At 37.5% G+C, this 20007-nt stretch overlaps 1 protein-coding gene across 3 annotated transcripts in view; it reads right to left on the reverse strand.

The window, feature by feature from the left end:
• The window catches only part of LOC127634054 (carnitine O-palmitoyltransferase 1, liver isoform-like), a 26788-nt gene extending 9712 nt beyond the window's left edge, over positions 1-17076 (reverse strand). For 2 of the 3 annotated variants that reach the window (XR_007969323.1, XM_052113454.1), the window contains exons 1-16: positions 16843-17076; positions 15003-15145; positions 14599-14738; positions 13248-13419; positions 13070-13171; positions 12821-12958; positions 12492-12569; positions 12306-12413; positions 10783-10870; positions 7944-8139; positions 7353-7541; positions 6795-6900; positions 5545-5661; positions 5280-5444; positions 5037-5165; positions 4627-4782 (exon numbers count right to left, since the gene is read on the reverse strand). Coding sequence is in view for 2 of the 3 variants with exons in the window: in XM_052113454.1 (XP_051969414.1) it covers positions 4627-4782; positions 5037-5165; positions 5280-5444; positions 5545-5661; positions 6795-6900; positions 7353-7541; positions 7944-8139; positions 10783-10870; positions 12306-12413; positions 12492-12569; positions 12821-12958; positions 13070-13171; positions 13248-13419; positions 14599-14738; positions 15003-15143 (2025 nt within the window). In the remaining variant the exon portion in view is untranslated. Of the gene's footprint in view, positions 1-3915; positions 4107-4626; positions 4783-5036; positions 5166-5279; positions 5445-5544; positions 5662-6794; positions 6901-7352; positions 7542-7943; positions 8140-10782; positions 10871-12305; positions 12414-12491; positions 12570-12820; positions 12959-13069; positions 13172-13247; positions 13420-14598; positions 14739-15002; positions 15146-16842 lie in introns of those variants that run through there. The other variant, XM_052113455.1, reaches the window with a different exon arrangement.
• Positions 17077-20007: the final 2931 nt, after the last annotated feature.

Raw genomic sequence — 20007 nt, forward strand, 5'->3', positions numbered from 1 at the left:
TGGCTTTCACCCACAGTATGCTAAACCTCAAGAGTTGTAGCCTCTAACGTCCTTGTTTAGATTGACACAGCTTGGTAGCTCCGAGTTAACGTAGTCGCCTCTCACGCGGTTCGAGCCCCGTTCGGAGCGTACTTTTCTTGTTTATCAGGTGTTGTTTTCGCTAAGGATAACCAATAAGCATTAACATAAAATGTATGTGTGTCTTGTTTTGTGATATTAGTTTGTAGGAAATATACACTTTGATTTGATTAAATGGTTTTGTAGAGTGTAGCAAAGATGAGCAACAGACTGAGGAGCAGCAGCAGCAGCTGTGCCAGAATCAGGCATGGAAACTGGGAACAATTAATCAGTCACTTTACTTTAGAGAACGTTAAAAGTGAAACATTGTTTATCTCAATGATCCTAATGAAAGGATTTTGACAGATGAACTATTCTCATAGAGATGATGAGAATTATATACAGTTCGATGCCATGGTGTGTCAATGAACTTAGACTAAAGTCATTCATGTATTGCTTTAACTTAGGATCTTATACATCATTTTGACTATTTATGTCAAAAAATATAAATTATTTATATTCAAAAATGTTTTTACCTCACTTTACTCACTATAATATAACTCTTTTGTGATGACTTTATGTTAATGTACATGAAAATTCAAGAATCATGATAGATCTTAGGGCAATCCCACTGATCTGCTCTTCCCAATACATTTTCTTCAATGGTATTGATCTATAATTTGACATATGTAGCACTTGATGAATTAGTTGTTTGAAGCTGATTTGCAATAAGTTATGTGCTGTATCTGTTCTTCTGCATCACAGATGATTCGGGGAGGAGAGAGGATGAGTTAGTCGAGGATATACTAGAGTGGAAGATTTAGGAACTGTAGAAACAGGCCCAGCCAGAGCAAAACTCAAAGAATACCCTCTCACCAGCTTTGGACTACAGGGAAGTGGTTGCTAGTGTGAAAATAAAATTGTCTGGGCTAAGCCCCGGATGTCCTTCAATGCTGGAAACGCCTCTGCATCTGATGATAAATTACAATTTAAAAGTGGATTGTTTTGTGCATATTTTTCCATCGCTAGCAGATGAGTGAGGTCTGACACAACACAAATCCCTATAAGCCCTATAGTCTAATAGGGGCCCTGTGCCTATCTCTGGGTTCCTGGCTTAGAAAAAGATATGCACTAAAACAGATTGTGTGTAGTATAGCTTAATTTTGCGCCTATTTTTTCAATTGTTTATGTTGCCCCCCAAACAAGCCAAATGCCCCCCCCCAAACATGATATCCTGGTAACCCCTCTGGCTTAAACACATCTTGAAATTTAAACTGCCACTGTTGAGGTCTACATTCTATCTTTAGATTATTTCATATGAAACTGAAACATTTTGTCAAAATATAACAGTTACATTTACTCTTGTAAAATCCTGAAACAAATTTGTAAAGGTGATGGTGTGTAATATTTTAATATGGTGTAATAGTTCATATTTTTTACTATTTTGGTTAAGGGGCCACATCGGGTTTTAAGTAGTGCATGTCCACATTTTATTGCTTTTGAGATACAATGTTCTGCATTTATTTGGTTTTTGTAACTTTTAAGCCCAGAAATAGTTGTGTAGCTACTCAATTTTCTGAAGTGTATCTGTGACTAGTGAGACTATTCTGCAATTGCCTAAAGAATTGTATTGCTCTACAAAGATAGATACTTTTCTATCAGGCAATAAAAACTCAATAAAGGCAGAGATTATACATTTATTTTGCCAACTCTACTTCCCTGTTCATTTATTATTCAGTTTGAATAATAATAAAAAAAAAATGTATAGAACGACTAATGTTTGTCGCAAAGCGGACGAGTTTACTCTTTATTTTCTTTCTTTCTTTCTAAAACTTGTCATGATGCGTTTCTCCTCGATGGTTTTTCAACACTCAACAGAATAACACAGGCAGCATGAATATGATAAATAATTACTGCATGAGTTACATTAATATTCAGGTGCGAAGGGACTTCAACGTTTCTAAATTGCACAAATAAAAAATACATTTACATATTCGTCTCTGGCTTGCAATATTTTCAAACATGTTCATTTCATACATTTTCCGAGGGTGAAATCCATTGCCTGCCTGTTAACATTCAAGATAAAAAATAATAATAAAATAAGTGAATTGTAAAGTATTTGTCTTTGTTTGAATAACTACTCAACCCTACCTTACACATTAATACTGGAAAAAGAGCCCCTTTGGTGTAAAAACACATTAAGTCATTTTACGGCGGGATTTAGAATGATGACCATTCATCGTAAATTAGAGCTCCCCCTCCCAACAGAAGCCAATTTAAACACTGCCTGCAAGTATCATAAAATTGTTGTAAGTTATCTCTTTCATCGTGTCTATACACTGTCTGGATATTACTTACCTGCTGTTTGCCACTCTGCTTAACTGGATTTACTCACAATGTTTACATCACTGTTTCAGTCCTCTGCTCAATAAACCCTGCAGAGTTCATATCTCTGCTGTGAGTCTCTCCATGACAGCTTTAACTTTTAAACCCTCACCCTTTTTATTCACAGTTTAATTCGCTTCTTATTTAAATTCTGGTTAAATGCACCTCCAGTGCCGTTTTAAGTCCATATTATAAGTGAACCGAACTGCTGAGCATCTACATCCGGATGTTCGTTTGTAGCGCTCAAATATTGTGCACGGGTGAAGGCTATAAATAGCCGCGCGCGTGCGTGTGTGTAAACCGAAGCACCATTCACTAACGGGCTGAAGCTGCGCGTGCATTTATATTTTTACTTATTAAACACAGCCTATTGCAATTCACAGAGCTATCGCGTGTCTTCAAGTGGCTTTGAATAAAATGCACGAGTCATATGAACCGCTTTAATGGTGTTTTAACAGTTCTTTTGTGTCATTTTTTAAGCTTGACAGTAACGAACATGACTAACACAGAGTATCGGATTTGGGTCGGGCTCGTCAGACCGATACCCGTTCCGTCTAAAAACGTCAGTATCGAAGCCGATACCGATCTAGGTATCGGATCGGGACATCCCTAATATCCACAGTAAAACATGTCCTATCTACATAACCTGAAAGGCTGCTCAGCAAGGAACAAGCTTCTGCTCCAAAACTGCCATAAAAAAGCCAGACTACAATTTGCAAGTGCAAATAGGGACAAAGATCTTACATTTTGGAGAAATTTCCTCTGGTCTGATGAAACAAAAATTTAACTGTTTGGCCATCATTATGTTCGGAGGAAAAAGTTTGACGCAAATGGGTCTTCAAAATGGACAATGAGCCCAATCATACCTCCGAAGTTGTGGCAAAATGGCTTAAGGACAAGTCAAGGTATGAAGTGTCCATCACAAAGCTCTGACCTCAATCTAATACAGAATTTGTGGGCAGAAGTGAAAAAGCATTTGCAAGCAAGGAGGCCTACAAACCTGACTCAGTTACCCCAGTTCTGTCTGGAGGAACCGGCCCAAATTCCAGAAACTTATTGTGAGAAGCTTGTGGAAGGATACCCAAAATATTTGCCCCAAGTTAAACAATTTAAAGGCAATTCTACCAAATACTAACAAAGTGTATGTAAACTTCTGACCCACTGGGAATATGATGAAATAAATAAAAGCTGGAATAAATCATTCTCTCTACTATTATTCTGACATTTCACATTCTTAAAATAGTGAATCTAACTGAACTAAGACAGGGAATGTTTTCTACGATTATATGTCAGGACTTGTGAAAAACTGAGTTTAAATGTATTTGGCAAAGGTGTATGTGAACTTCTGACTTCAAATGTATTGTGATATATATTTGATGTATTTTTATTCATACATCAAAGAGATGATGCAACAAATGTAGAACAGAATTATTTCCACACTGAAATTTCATGAAACTGGCTGTAAAACACATATTGAGCTACACATAACACAAACTACACATAAGTTACACATATGTATTTTCTCAGGCATTTATAGCGTCTAAATAGACGCACAACCAAACGCCAACAGACAAACCATGCTGTTCATGCGTGACACATGCTATAGTTTACTTCCACGTTGCTTCTTGTCAAATGCAAGTCAATCGCTGAAATATCCGCGCCACCTTGAGTAAGAAATACAGTCTTGAAAATGTTTATAAAATTTGACACTGAGCATTTTGTAGATCCATTTTTAATAGATATACAGTACGTGCCGAATCGCTAAAGACCGAATATGTAATAACGGTGTTTCGCCAAACCGGTAAGGGTTAACGTAATACGATGTTTTTTAAATTAAATCTGCATAAATTAAAGGCAGTACAACAAATAATTGTGTGATCTATATTTATAGTGTTAAAGTCTTGTTAAGTGTAAGTTAATTTTATTTACTGCGCTAACAAATGTAAACAAATACAACCTTATTGTTACATTGTTAAAACCTTTTGGCGTAGTGTTACAATTTTCTTTAAGCAAACTATGATTTCTTGTTTTTTTATTTTATGGTGACATAAGACTTGAACATGTTATTACAACAAATGCACCTGCAAATGCATAAAAAAAAAATACACACAACAACAACAACAGTTCAACTTTCTTCTTTGGAAGATGTAAACTAATAGCAGGGACTTTCCCAAACACACACACCTCTTTAAGGAAGGGCGACTCCTCTCCTAGGTATTTGGAGACAATGTAGAGGCAGAATAGGTGTCTGTCGATGCCTGCACCCGTCATTGCCATCCTGTACAGCTGCTGGTGTCTCTCAGATGCTGTACAGAACAGATGCCGACACACCTCCTTACTCTGCAGGTAAGAGAGAGAGAGGTTTTAGGTGTGTCTGAATTAGTGCTGATACACACACAAAAAAAAAAAAACCGTGTTCAACACATCAAGAATTGTAACATTTCACTGGGATCGGTCTCGGCTACTAAAATGTTGGTATTGTGACAATCCTACTGCAGTGAATGATAACACGTCACATGTAGTAGTATACTAAACTGCATGCATGTCCTGCAAGCACCCGTTATAAATAAGTCATTCACGTGTGTGTTTGTTACCTCTCCGCTCTCCAGTGCTCTGATGAAGGCACAGCTCTCGCTGGTGCAGGAACGCACAGTTTCAGTCCGCCCCTCGCGGAACAAACGAGTCATAGATGCTTCATACGTCAAAGAGAATGTGCCTCGGTTCTGGATTGAGGGAGAAATTAGTAGAAAACATCAGATTGTATTGTCATTGTTCCTGACTGGATAAACCACATTCAAAGAAGCAGTATACATATCTGCACATCAGATTTGTCTTACCCTATAATAAGCCAGCTGTAATGCAATTTGTATGAAGGCATCTGGACTGATTTTGCACTTTTTAATGGCACCCTTGCCAAAATCTTCTAAAGGGAACACGTTGAAGTCAATGTCGTCGGCCAGAGCCTGAGCCACAGCTAAAGACTGTTCCACACGCTTCTGACACTAAATACACACAGATAAATTATTCAGAGGCTTAATTAACTGTCACTATATACAGCATATGTTTGTAAACATGAGAAGGTATGACCATGTGGGTGAGTACCTGTGCAGGTATGTCCCAGGTTAATCTCTGAGGTTTAGGCAGCGAGGAGTCAACCTCACCTTTGCAATGGCCCTCTTCATTATAACCAAGCTGGAAACAATCTGTAGTCATCACATACTGAGAGAGAGAGAGAGAGAGAGAGAGAGAGAGAGCATTAGAAGAATTAGAAAAACGCTAACATAATAATAATAATAATAATAACAACTACATTTTTACATCTTAAGAAAATGTGTGTGGTGGCCAAAGCATTATGATGTGGTTGTTCAAGTTCTGTAGGTGGTTGCCAGGGTACTGCTGAGTGTTTTTTCACATTGCAACAGTTGTGAGGGTGTTCCGAGTGTTTTTAGCATGCTACTATGCGGTCGCTAGTGTGTTCAGAGCATTTTTAGCATGCTACTATGCGGTCAATAGAGTATTCAGAGCGTTTTTAGCATGCTGCTATGTGGTTGCTAGTGTGTTCTGAGTGTTTTTACATGCTGCTATGTGGTCACTAGTGTATTCTGAGTGTTTTTAGCATGCTGCTATGTGGTTGTTAGTGTATTCTGAGTGTTTTTAGCATGCTGCTATGTGGTTGTTAGTGTATTCTGAGTGTTTTTAGCATGCTGCTATGTGGTTGTTAGTGTATTCTGAGTGTTTTTTGTATGCTGCCATGTGGTCGTGTATAGTGTTTTTAGCATGCTAATGCGGTCACTAGTGTATTCTGAATGTTTTTAGCATGCTGCTATGTGGTTGCTAATATATTAGGAGTGTTTTTAGCATGCTGCTATGCGGTCACTAGTGTGTTCTGAGTGTTTTTAGCATGCTGCTATGCGGTCACTAGTGTGTTCTGAGTGTTTTTAGCATGCTGCTATGCGGTCACTAGTGTGTTCTGAGTGTTTTTAGCATGCTGCTATGCGGTCACTAGTGTATTCTGAGTGTTTTTAGCATGCTGCTATGCGGTCACTAGTGTATTCTGAGTGTTTTTAGCATGCTGCTATGTGGTCGCTAGTGTATTCTGAGTGTTTTTAGCATGCTGCTATGTGGTCACTAGTGTATTCTGAGTGTTTTTAGCATGCTGCTATGCGGTTGCTAGTGTGTTCGGAGTGTTTTTAGCATGCTGCTATGCAGTCAATAATGTATTCCAAGTGTTTTTAGCATGCTGTTATGGGGTTTGTGTTGGGGCCACTAATTAGTTTCACTGACTTTCCCTAGTTAATTGTTTTCATTGTGTAAATATTTTCTCTTTTTCATGCATTCATTCTCCCTCTCACCTCCCATAGGTGAGCCATAATAGGTGCGTCCGCCCAGGAGTGTTCAGCGTTGAGTCCATTCTTCCCATTTTTATACACCACCACCGTGAACGACTTATCAAACCACCTTAGACACACACAGAACAAACACACACACACCGAGATACAAAACACTCTTGAACGACAGTCAAAGACAAAAGAAATGCATTAAAATATGGATTCACTACTCACTATGCTAATGAAAAAGTTTCTATTTTGCATTTTCCTAATTGAATGCAGTTTATTTTCATTACAATTTATTTTGTGATGAGTGAAAAGTTTAATTGAAACATTAATGTTCTCTGTACTATTTTGATGTGAATTTGAGGATTAGCTAAATTTGTAATTTGATTAGTGATCTAGTGCACAATCTTTAGAACAAATATTACTAATTTTTCCTTGTTTCCATAAAATATTTCACAATTCAAAAATTCTGATGAGATGTTGGCATTTCCGTCGAAGAGTTCTCTCAAACATTAGATAATGCTGAGGTTAATGTTTTACATATTTGTTTTGGATGGAGTGACCGGGTCAACTCACCTGTCGTAGCACATGCCGTGCAGCAGGGACTTGGCGTACCGATCCAAATTGCCAGCAGGGTCATCTCCCAACATGCCTTGTTCATCATCGTCCAGTGAAACAAAGAATGCCGCTTTCTCGATGCAGTCCAAAGATCTCTTATTCACCCCAGAGCAGAAGAACTCTTTCCTGGTCTGAGCCCATGGGATTCTGGGAAAAAAAATCAAAACTTATCAACATAAACATAAAAACTTGCCATTATGCTGGTTCTTCTGTGTTTAGACATTTAACTAATATAATAGCATTATAATATCTAGTTTCATAACTATAATTTTAATATAATATCCCTTTTTATGATGAAGCGCTAATTAAAAAGACTAAACAAATAATGCAAGCGTGTCACTAGACCACATTAAAGTTTAACATCAAATGTCTAAAACTAAAATGTGCAGAAACTGGCCCTCTTAAAGTTTCACTGTTAAATGGCATACAGTCACTGAACCTTTGGGTTGCCTCCATAAAAACAGTGGGTGTTTTTACACAAACAGCTTTGAGTATGTGTTTGTTTTACCATATCAAATGAACCTGTTGAAGTAAGTCAGTAGATACTACCTGTCCCCTGCCGTCAGAGCTGCAAGTTTGGCCTCTCCAGGTGCCGGCGGTGATGGGTCATCAAGGATACACTGAATCTGGTGTTCAATCTCTCTGGGCGACAACATGCGGCCGGCGTGGTATAGCCACAGGCGGAAATATCGTCCTCTGTGGAACACGCCAACATACTCGCTGTCCTGCCAGTGGACCAGTGAATCTAAACACACAAATAAAACAAACACACATGATACCTTTCAAATAATGTACACAAATTCTCATTGTGTACATACTTTGTGCTTAAATGTTTTCCTTTGACCATGCACTGCCACGTAATATGTGTAGTGAGATATCTCAGTGACAGCTCTAGACTCTGTAAACACCAAACAAAAATGTGTCCGCAGGCCGCGGTCTCTGATGCTTTCTGCCTGTCAATCATTTTGAGCATTCTTATATATTGAAGTTGCAGCAAATTATTGAGGATTAATGTCATTTTTATGCCATGTTGTTCATAACAGTTTTCAGCTGAGTGCGCTATTTTGCTGCTATTCTTTTTGACAACTACTTCTGTTCGGTATCGGTCTCAAAGCTCATTTGGGGTGCTTCTCATTTTCTAAATTGTGCATCCTCGTTTCCTCTCTCCACCGTCCTTGAGCCATTTCATAACATTTCATTTTATAAATCCGTCTTGCTTTGATTCCTCCATCCTCGTTTCCTAAGAGGGTGGAGCTAGGAAATTAGAAAAGGAAGCAAGGAAAGAAAACAAGGATGAACAATTTTGGAAATAAGAAGCACCCTTGGTGCCTTTTAAGTTCAATCGACAGTATTTGTGGCATAATATTGATAACCAATAAAATAATTTTGACTCATCCCTCATTCATAAAAAATAAATAAAAAAAACATTTAAAAAGTGGTTACAGTGATGCACTTCCTTACAATGGCAGTGAATGATGCCAGTCTGTAAACACTAAAATACACATACTTTCAGAAATATAGCTAAAAGATGTCAATATTATTCATGCTAACATGATTTTAGTGAGATAAAAATGCTTACTAACCTTATCTGTGTAAAGTTAAATCCAATATCGTGGTTAAAGGGTTTTTTGTCATGACAACAAAGTTTTAATATTGGAATAAGTAATAAGGTTAGGAAGCCATTTACATTTACATCATCACACTAAAATCATGTTAACATGTAGAATATTTACATCTTATGGCTACTCTTGCAGCCACAAATGCTTGATCTTGATTTGCACACAAAACATTCCTTTAAAGGGTTAGTTCAAGCCTTTCAAGTCCAAACTTGAATGACTTGACATTTTTAGTGTTCCACAGAAAAGGGAAAGTCAGGTTTGGAACAACATTAAGGTGAGTAAATGATTGCAGACTTTTCATCTTAGGGTGAACAATCACTTTAAGGGATTTCAAGAAAGAAAGAGCTGGAAAAACAGAAGAGCATAATATCCACTAGTAGATTTTGAGTATTTTGTTATTTTTATTAATAGCATCCTGGGTGGAGTTCTAGATTTACCATTTTTACAGCATGTATGACCAGCTAGTGGCACTGTAACCAAATTTATCTGAACAATATTGTACTCAGAAATTGGGTAGTTTCAAAATGATTGTATTAAAAATTATTGTAACAACAAAAGTGATCAAATTAACAGTTGTTTTAATACATTTACCTACTAACATACATCACAAAATATGTATTTTGAAATTTTTCGTTCCTGTGGTGTAGCCAAGTAGTTTTAAACACAGTATAAATCGATATAAGTGCAGGAGGAGTCAGCTGGCGTAAAGCCTCCTCTCATTAGTAAACTGACCAATGAAAATGGATTGATATTAGAGGTAGAAAGATATATCAGTTTTACCAATTAATCGGTGCCTAAAGTTGCTTTTTGGAACAATCAGTTATCTGCAAAAATCTCTGCTGATAGTTTTTTTGTTGATAGTTTTGCAATTCCTCATGAATAAACCTCATCTGATGAAATATCTATCTATATGTGTGTATATGGGGGTGGGCCGTGGGGTTCGCTGTCCTTTTCTGCATATCGCGGCGACGTTTTTGTGGTCCGTTCTGCATAACGCGGCAGCTCATTTTAGCTTAACACGGTCAATTCGGCCTGTTTCGCGACCGACCCACCGGCCCACTCGGTTCTGCAAATGGCCAGTCTGCCCCTGATTGGCCCAAAGTGCGTCGGCCCATTGGGAAAATGCGCGGTATGCCAGATTACCAGTCCAGACCTGACTGTAACAGAGCTGAGTTCCCCAGTGTATTTCAGGCTTGTTTATAGTTAAAAGTCACCAAATCGTTTCTGGTGTTTATGTATTATGTATGTATTATAAGAGGTAACCACAACCACGTCATCAAGCCTGCCTGTGGTTAACGTGATTTGTTCTGTTGGTTTTCTGGTTGACAAATGTTGGGTTGGTGATCAGAAATATTATAAAACATTTGTAGTTCTATATTAAAATGTCAGGGGAGGAGACCATCTGTGTACACACAATACAACACGATATTTATTCCCACTGAAAATCTTTTATTAGTTTGATCTTTCAATACCGATTTACATATTTGCTCACCGAAAAACTCCCTCATGGACTGCAACTGCCTTTGGGGGCATGCTCAAAGGCTAAATGAATGTAAAAAAATCAAGTAGATAATGTTTTTAATTATAATAAAAATAGGGCTAGTGTTTGCATTTGGGTTAGTATCTAGTCAATTAGCTTTATATAAAACATCCTCATTCCTCATTTGGATAGCTCAGTAAACATGTGTACGAGTGCGTGTTGCTGGTTTCTTTCAGAATACTTGCAAGCAGTTGTCATGTATGTTTGCATGTGCGTGTTAGCATGTTACCAGTCTCTTCTCCTGGAATGCGTGTGGTGTTGAAAATCCTCTCACACTGCGCTGCACACAGAGGAATATTTAAACCGGGAACACGACTCTGACAGAGAGAGAAATAGACATAAACATTAAAATACACACCGTTTTAAAAGTATAGCCACAAGATGTAAACACTATACATGGATGAGCCAAAACATTATGACTAATCTGCCTAATATGCTGTTGGTTCTCCACATGCCGCCAAATTAGCACCAACCCGCCGAGGCAATGGACTCTACAAGACCCCTGAAGGTGTCCTGTGGTATCTGGCACCAAGACATTAGCAGCAGGTCCTTAAAGTCCTGTATGCTGCGAGGTGGAGCTGCCTTGGACCGAACTTGTTGGTCCAGCACATCCTACAGATGCTTAATCGGATTGAATGGCGGGACCCAGAGTTTCCCTGCCGAACATTGCCCAGAGCATCACACTCCCTCGACCAGCTTGTCTTCCCACAGTGCATCCTGGTGTCATCACTTCCCCAGGAAAACTGTGCCCACGTTCACAACCGTCCATGTGATGTAAAATAAACGGGACTCATCGGACCAGGCGACCTTCTTCCATTGCTCCAAGGTCCAGTTCCGATGCTCGCGTGCCCATTGTAGGCGCTTTCGATGGTGGACAGGGGTCATCACAGGCAATCTGGCTGGTCTGCGGCTACGCAGCCCCATACGCAGGAGGGTGCGATGCAATTTGTGTTGTGAGACATTCCTCCTGTAACCATCAGTAGACCTTCTGTTGGTTCAGACCAGATGGGATAACCGTTAATGCCCTTGCACATTGATGAGCCTTGGGCACCCAACACCCTGTCGCCGGTTTGTGGTTTGACCCTCCTCGGACCACTGTCGTCCACTGACGGGAGCACCCCACATGCCTTGCCGTTTCAGAGATGATCTGATCCAGTTGTCTGGCCTTACCAATTTGGCCCTTGTTAAAGTCACTCCTGTCCTTTTCTCCTGCATTCAACACATTGACTACGAAAACTGATTGTTTGCCTACCACTTAATCTACCCAGATATGTGGCCTGCTAGGAGATGATCAACGTTAATCGCTTCACCTGTGAGTGGTCATAATGTTTTGGCTGATCATTGTATGTGTCAACATGATTTTATTGGGATAAAACTGCTGATGTAACATTGGCAATCCTTGTAATCCTGGTATTGAATTTACTGTAAGTTTACACAGATGTGGTTTGATTAAACAGTTTTAATTTGTCTTTTTAAAATGTCATGTAAACACTTTAGTCCGATTTTAGAACTTTTTGCAACTGCCTCAAAAACATACACACAGAACTGTAAGGTGCTGCTACTCGTTCCTTATTCAAACCCGCACAACATATTTTACATTGTTTTAATTATCCATCCATAGCTTAACAGGGTTCGATGCACAGCTACAAATAGCTCTGCGATCAATCTCTGTCATTGCTTGGGGCGACAGGAGCACGTTTTTACCCTTCACCCAATACCATCTCATCAGTGAGGAATGCAATGTGGACTCACAGGTTTGATTTCCTCTCTGTTGAGTTTCCTGCGGTACAAGAGACAAGCGTGCAGCGTGTTTCCGGCTCTCGCCGCTTGAATCGGTGTCGGTGTCACATACAGGAAGTCCTGAGAACAAAGTAGATGAGGGGTCAGAGGAGGCAGATATAAAGACACACACAAGAAGTTGTTATCCGTGAGGCGTACCATTCCGTAGTAATTGCTGTTGACCATAATTGGGCCACGCCCCCTCAGGTAGATATACTCCTCCCACCAATCACTTACCTTAAAGAGACAGAGACAAGAAAATTAGTTTTCAACTTTAAAGTGAGTCACCATCAACTGCTATTGTATGGAAATCAGCAATCGTGACATTCTAAAAAAAACATCTCCTTTTGTGTTGTGCAGAAGAAAGAATACATCAGGATGAATAAATGATGACAAAAGGGGAACAATCCCTTTAAAGATACTCTAAATAGATTTGATGGGTATAGTTTGAAGTCTATGTGGATTGTTTGTGTTCTGGTTGCACTCACATAGTTGGAGGCCCACATAGCTTTGAGTTTGAGGTACCACTGCAGACGATTTCCAAGACTGCTCTCAAACTCTTTGGCTAGAGTCACCATCCGCTCATATTCAGAATTGCTCATTAATGGACGTGCAGATTCCAGGTACTAGAAAGAGACATAGTTTGGAACGTTAATTCATAATAATGATGCATTCAATTGTGGCATTAAATATTCACTTTATATATTGCACAGTAATCAAATTCATGATAATCTCACACTCTTGACTGTGTCTTTGACCGCAGGAACGGGCAGGTTGGGAAGAGACCCTTGGTAGCTGTACAACAGAGGCTGCCTGCCTGAGAAGATCCGAACCATGGCCTGAAAACGAGAATGTTTAATTATGATAATGGCCTGGCTAGCTGTAGGTTAGGTCTGATAGTATTACTGTACTAACCGCCCAGATCTTTGTAGTGTTGGACACTTTCCCGTGTTGTTCAAACATCCAGCCGTGATAAGACAGTAACTGCTTCAGACAGAGTCTCATGGTGAAGATCAGAGACAACCAGAGGACGGTGCTGAATAACACTGCAGAAACCACTGTCCGACACTGCATGCTCAAAGAATCACTGCAGAGATAGAGATTAATATTAAAGGTTAAAGAGTTATTAAAAAGTAATATTATTATAACCATAACAATTACAATAATAAATATAAAATATCTTTATATTATTGTTAAATGCCATAAAATAATAATAAGATACCTTTACATTTAATACAAAACAATTTTAGTATTTTTTTTATTGCCATAAAATAATATTAAAATAAAAACATAAATATTAGTTTTTTAACATAAAATAATTATTATAACTTTTAAAAATAACATAAAATGTGTATATTTTTTATTACCATATATTAAAATAATCATAATAATTTATATTACGTTATTATTTATTGCCGTGAAATAAAAAATAAATGTATGATTAATAATTAATAATATTATATTATTATTATTGCCATAAAATAATAAAATAAAAATACATGTATAAAGAATAATAATAATAATTTATAATAATATATTATTATTTCTGACATAAAATAATATAATAAAAATACACGTTTAATGAATATAAAATATGTTTAGTATTGTTTTTATTAATGTAAATAATTATTTTTAGTTTCATAAAAACAGAAAGTACATTTAAACATAAATATAAAATATGATAATTTATTATTATTTAATTACCATGAAATATTAAATAAAACAAAAATAAAAACACATGTAAAAAATAAATAAAGTTAACAACAATAATAATAATAATATTTAAAAACATTAAAAATAAATTATGCATACCATTTTTTTATTACAATTACTGCTACCTTATTTTTTGTGTTGGTAATCTGGCAAAATAGTTTGTAATTTATGTAATATTATATGTCATCAATCATGCCAATAAAGTCCAATAGAGAGAGAGGGAGAGAGAGAGAGAGAGAGAGAGGGAGAGAGAGGGTTGCACAGCTGTCTTCAACTTCTAAGAATAAAATTATGAAATTACAACATGAACATTTTCATGTTTTGATTATGTTTTGTTGGAATTAAGGCGTATGATAGCACACACCTTTTTGTGCATGTTCTTGGGTGTGTACCTTGATCTTTTGAAAAGCTTGTAAAGTGAGTTAAACAAGAGGAAGACCAGTTTTCAATATATCTCATGAATATTTAAACCTCTACAGATACACAGCAGAAATTTTAGATTGGTTTAGCAAATCCTGACTTTAGAATGGAATATAGTCCATCACTTGTTTACCTGACCGGCAGATGTTCCTGGATTTTAGCGATGAGGCCCATAGAAGGGTCCGAGCGGGTGTACATGGTGGCCAAAATCGCTATGACAACAAACAACCAGGAGGAGGGGCTAGCAGGATACACGCCTGTGATTATGTTGTTCTGTAAGAGATGGAATGTATGAATGCAGGAGAAAAATGAGCACAGACACCCAGAATAAACAAATGAAAAACAATAACTTTCAAATCATGCTGGGCAAAGTGTGGTTATACATACAAATATATATATATATATATATATATACACACACTTTCATTTGGAATAACATGCACAGATGAATAATTCCCAATTTGAGCAGAAATGTGTATTAAAAAAGTAAATGGTAGTTGTGGTTTTCACAAAAAAAATGTTTGTGGTAGTCTTTACCTTCAGCCGTACAACACGTTTCTTCCAGGACCGCAGGCCAGACAGATAGACCTGTCTCAGGGCCTGATGAGAGAGCTGCAAGTCTATCCCATCTGGAGTGATAGTAAACTGAAACGCCACTGCCTGATGCGCTTCTGCCATTTCTACAGAGAGAGGGGGGGCTTTTAAAAACGGCAGAATCAAATTTCATTTAAGCAAAGCGGCATTAGTTAGTTTGACATTGTGCTTGAATGTTTGCTCTCGACATAAACACATCCAATTTCTATCTGTTCTATGTCCCACTAATGTGCATTCTCTAGTGCATCATCGATTATAAACCCACATTTACATTTTGTTATATTATCCATTAAGGCAAAAGCATTGAATGCTGATACAGATGTATCTGCTAGGTGTATTTCATGTCTATAAAAATGTATCAACAAATATACAGTGGCAGCGAGTTTCCAACCTTTAGATAAGGGAAGACTTTTCTCAACACTGTGTTCACTATGAACTCTAGGACATTCTTAGTAATCTCTCATTCACTCTCCACTTTTATCTAGCCTTGTCATGTTTTACATTCTCTCTCCGATAGACTAAGACACACAAAGGTTAAATACATAAAATATAAATATTTAAAATTACTCCCACATCTACATTCAGACAAGATGTATCTATGGCAACAGTGTTGTCATGGTAACCATCATCTCTGCCAGTCTGCTCGATCAAAACAGTGCTACAGTATTATTCAAGATACAAACTGTGTGCAATTACATTTTCATACATACTGTGAAAATAATTATACATACATACATACATAAGGCATAGTAACAAACAACAGCTTTACATTGCATAAGCACTAATTACATATACATTATGACCATTTAGCTATTTTTCTCATTTTATGACAGATAAATCATAATCATCAATCAGATAATAAATCTCAGACTTCTAGTGTGGTTTCTCAGACATTTAGGCACATCTGCATACACTATATACTGTACACATTAAAAATTACAGGCATAATTAAGTAGCTATAAATAAAAGTATTAGTATGAATGACATAAAAGTTCCAAACGGCAATTTGATTATGCAAATTTAATCCCAAATCACCTCACATGAAATTGGTTACATGAAACTATGAGACCATGCAAATGAGAAACTAAACTGAAACTGCACTTTCAAAAGTGTCCAGAAGAGGGCAAACCAAACATAAATTCTGCATGAACTTTAACCCAATTAAAAATAAAGCCCTTAAATAAACTCATTTATGATGTACTAACACACTGAAGCAATATATATATATATATATATATATATCAGAGAAACAAAAAATATAAAATTATATCAGCTTTTCAGACATCAGCTTGTCAATGCAATGACAGTCTATTTTATTCTAGTCTATTATGCCTTTTAATAATACATACTAAAAACAGTACAGAGCAACTAATTATTAAATAGTCATTGTAATCACAATATTTCTGGCGGGTAAAACGTACCCAGAACACAAACCAAAAATAATTAAACTCAGCCATGAATTATTGATATACCATAAACCTAGTCAAAGGCTTGATTTATAGACGCAATTCAGTCGACTCGTGAAAAATGACTAGCTGTAAGATCTATAAGGTCCACCGGAAAGAGAGCAGGAGAAATGTCAGTATGACCAAGGCCAACAATACCTCATGATGGTTAACACGCACATCAGCTAAAATCCAGAACTGCAATCAGCACAAAAAAACCAAAAATATTTCCATCTATCCATTTATAGCATATAGATGGATGGATGGATAGATGGATCGTCATGCATTAGATCTGCATTAGGATGACAGGCAGAAAGCAAGCATCCTCCTACTGTTACCTGCTGTTTACTGATGCACTGATGATGGGAACAAAGTGAATGTCACGTCTTCTTTTCCTCCCTTCTGCTTTTGAGGTGCATAAATATAAAATAAGAATAACAAATGAATAACACACACGCACGCCCGCGCGCGCGCACTATTTCCAATATACGATGCTGATGGCGCGCTACAATGGAACGATACCATAGAACGCAACTGGATACAAAGTATCTCTGATACCAAGTGCGAAAGAATGTAACAGATAAAGCGAAGAGGGCGGAAAACGAGCGGCTCGGAAGTGAGCCGCGATTGGTCGAAAGGTGATGACGTGTACCCAACCTAACCAATGATCACCTCCTGCTGAAGAACGGAGAGAAATGCAAACCTGCTCAGATTGGTCATATTGGCTGTCAATTAAAGATTATGGTCAGACAGCACTGCGTAAAGCAACTTCTTCTGCTTGATGAATAGCGTGTACTACTAATACGTGTTCACTTTAGTTCATACAGAAATTAACAGATCTTCTAGCGTTTTATTTTTTAATCATATTTAAGGGCAGAAATGGGAAAATACCCCCCCTCCCGCCCCTCAACATACCCCCGCCCCTATTTTACATAAGATGTTCAAGTGACCTATTTTAGAGCAGGACTCACCTGTGGGAGAGCATGGGACAGATTTTACACCACACTTTTCTTAGAATCAGTCCCTTTTTACAGTTATTGAAGTCTGGTTGTTCTAAGTAAGGCGGACTCTAGTGTGTACATAGACACAGGCTTAATTATATTCTCTCATTGATGATAATCTGGGATGAGATTACGTTATTGACATTAAGTCTCGGGCGCCCTCTGTGGGGTTTGCGACTAATAACAGCTGCATTATTGGGAAGCCTTCCACGAAGAGCTTTTCTAGGTATTAAGGATTCCCTGCAGGACAGTTAACATTCAATACACACACACATCTGTACTTCTAATAAACTGTAGGCATACTGTAATGATAGATAGATAGATAGATAGATAGATAGATAGATAGATAGATAGATAGATAGATAGATAGATAGATAGATAGATAGATAGATAGAAGACAGACAGACAGACAGACAGACTGACTGACTGATAGATAGATAGGAGTGGCAAGAAAAAGTAAGTTAACCCCTAAGTTAATGACATCAACAAAAGCTAAATTAGAGTGAGGCATTGGCAAATCTGGCATCCAAATAACGAAACAAGATTGGAGGTGTTGGTTAGAGCTACTTCGATTTATAAAAACACTCAAACATTTTGAGATTGCTATTCACAAGAAGCATCTGCTGACGTGGACCATGCTCAGAAGACCTACGATCAAGAATTGTTGCTTTGCATGAAGCTAGAATGGGTTACAAAGTTATTTTGAAGAACTTAGATATTCATCTGTCCACAGTTACACAAACTGTCTATAAATGGAGATGATTTAGTACTGTAGCTACTCTCCCTAGAAGTAGCCGTCGAGCCAAAATGACACTAAGGGAACACATCACAGATTGCAAACCCTAGAGTGACAGCTGAAGACTTGAATGAATCATTGGAACAGGTTAACATCTCTGTTTGTGAGTCTACTATACAAAAAACATTAAACAGTCATGTGTCCATGGCAGGACACCATGAAGGAAGCCACTGCTTTCCAACAAATACATTGCTGCATGCCTGAAGTTTGCCAAAGACCACCTTGACACTCAACAACTCTACTGGGTAAATGTTTTGTGGACTGATGAATCTAAAGTTGATTTGTTTTGAAAAAACACTCAGCACTACGTAAATGGTGTAAAAAGGGCACCGCATACCAACATGAAACCATCATCCCTACGGTGAAGTACGGTGGAGGGATTGTCATGATTTGGGGCTGATTTGCTGCTTCGGGGCCTGGACCGCTTGCCATCATTGAGGGAAAAATACATTCCCATGTTTATCAAGATATCCTACAGGATAATGTCAGGGTGGCTGTGCACCAGCTGAGATAGATAGACAGATATATAGATAGACAGATATATACATAGACAGACAGACAGACAGCCAGAGAAGACAGACAGACAGACAGACAGACAGATAGATAGATAGAAGACAGATAGATAGATAGATAGATAAATAGATAGATAGATAGATAGATAGAAGACAGATAGATAGATAGATAGATAGATAGATAGATAGATAGATAGATAGATAGATAGATAGATAGAAGACAGATAGATAGATAGACAGACAGACAGATAGATAGATAGATAGAAGACAGATAGATAAATAGATAGATAGATAGATAGATAGATAGATAGATAGATAGATAGATAGATAGAAGACAGATAGATAGATAGACAGACAGACAGATAGATAGATAGATAGAAGACAGATAGATAGATAGATAGATAGATAGATAGATAGATAGATAGATAGATAGATAGATAGATAGATAGATAGATAGATAGATAGATAGATAGTGTTGGGTAGTAATGATATTAATGTAGTGACTAATATCATCTAATTACAAGTACTTGTAATTAGATGACATTACATTTTTAAAGACTAAATTAATAAATTAGTTTTACAAAACACATACATGTATTCCAATTTAAATTCTAAAGTAAAACAATTTCTGAAACGAATGCAAATGGTTACATGATAACATAAAATCATTGTTTAGGCTTACAGAAACTATAGCCTACTTATTGAATTGTGCGGTTTTAAAATTACGTTTAAAACACATGTGAAAACTTTTATGACATTTATGAATGATATGCCGAGTTCTGTATTCTGAATTATAGTTTAACCTTTTGGTTTAAATCTAACTTCACTGTTGACCTTGCATGTATCCCAGTGTGGAGCAGTTGTGCTCACTGGTTTACCCAACAACTGCACAGCATATCCTAGAATTACACGGAGTCCAGCACAGCTAAAGCAAACAAGCATTTGTTTAGCTTGACCTTTAACTCAAAACCTTATAATCATTCTAATAAAGCCCCTGCGACAACTTACCCCTGTAATCAGCACAGCTGTAAAAAGCAAGACCAGTCGTAGATTAACAAAACCAAATACACAACACTGATTTTTCAATGCAATGCCGGATTTGACCACACGAGGTCTGTTTTTTCTTTTCCACTGACGATGAGTCGGTGATGAGAGCCAACAGGCAGCGCAGCATCCCGCAGCACATACAGAAGG

The sequence above is a fragment of the Xyrauchen texanus genome, chromosome 41, assembly GCF_025860055.1.
Source record: "Xyrauchen texanus isolate HMW12.3.18 chromosome 41, RBS_HiC_50CHRs, whole genome shotgun sequence".
NCBI lineage: Eukaryota > Metazoa > Chordata > Actinopteri > Cypriniformes > Catostomidae > Xyrauchen > Xyrauchen texanus.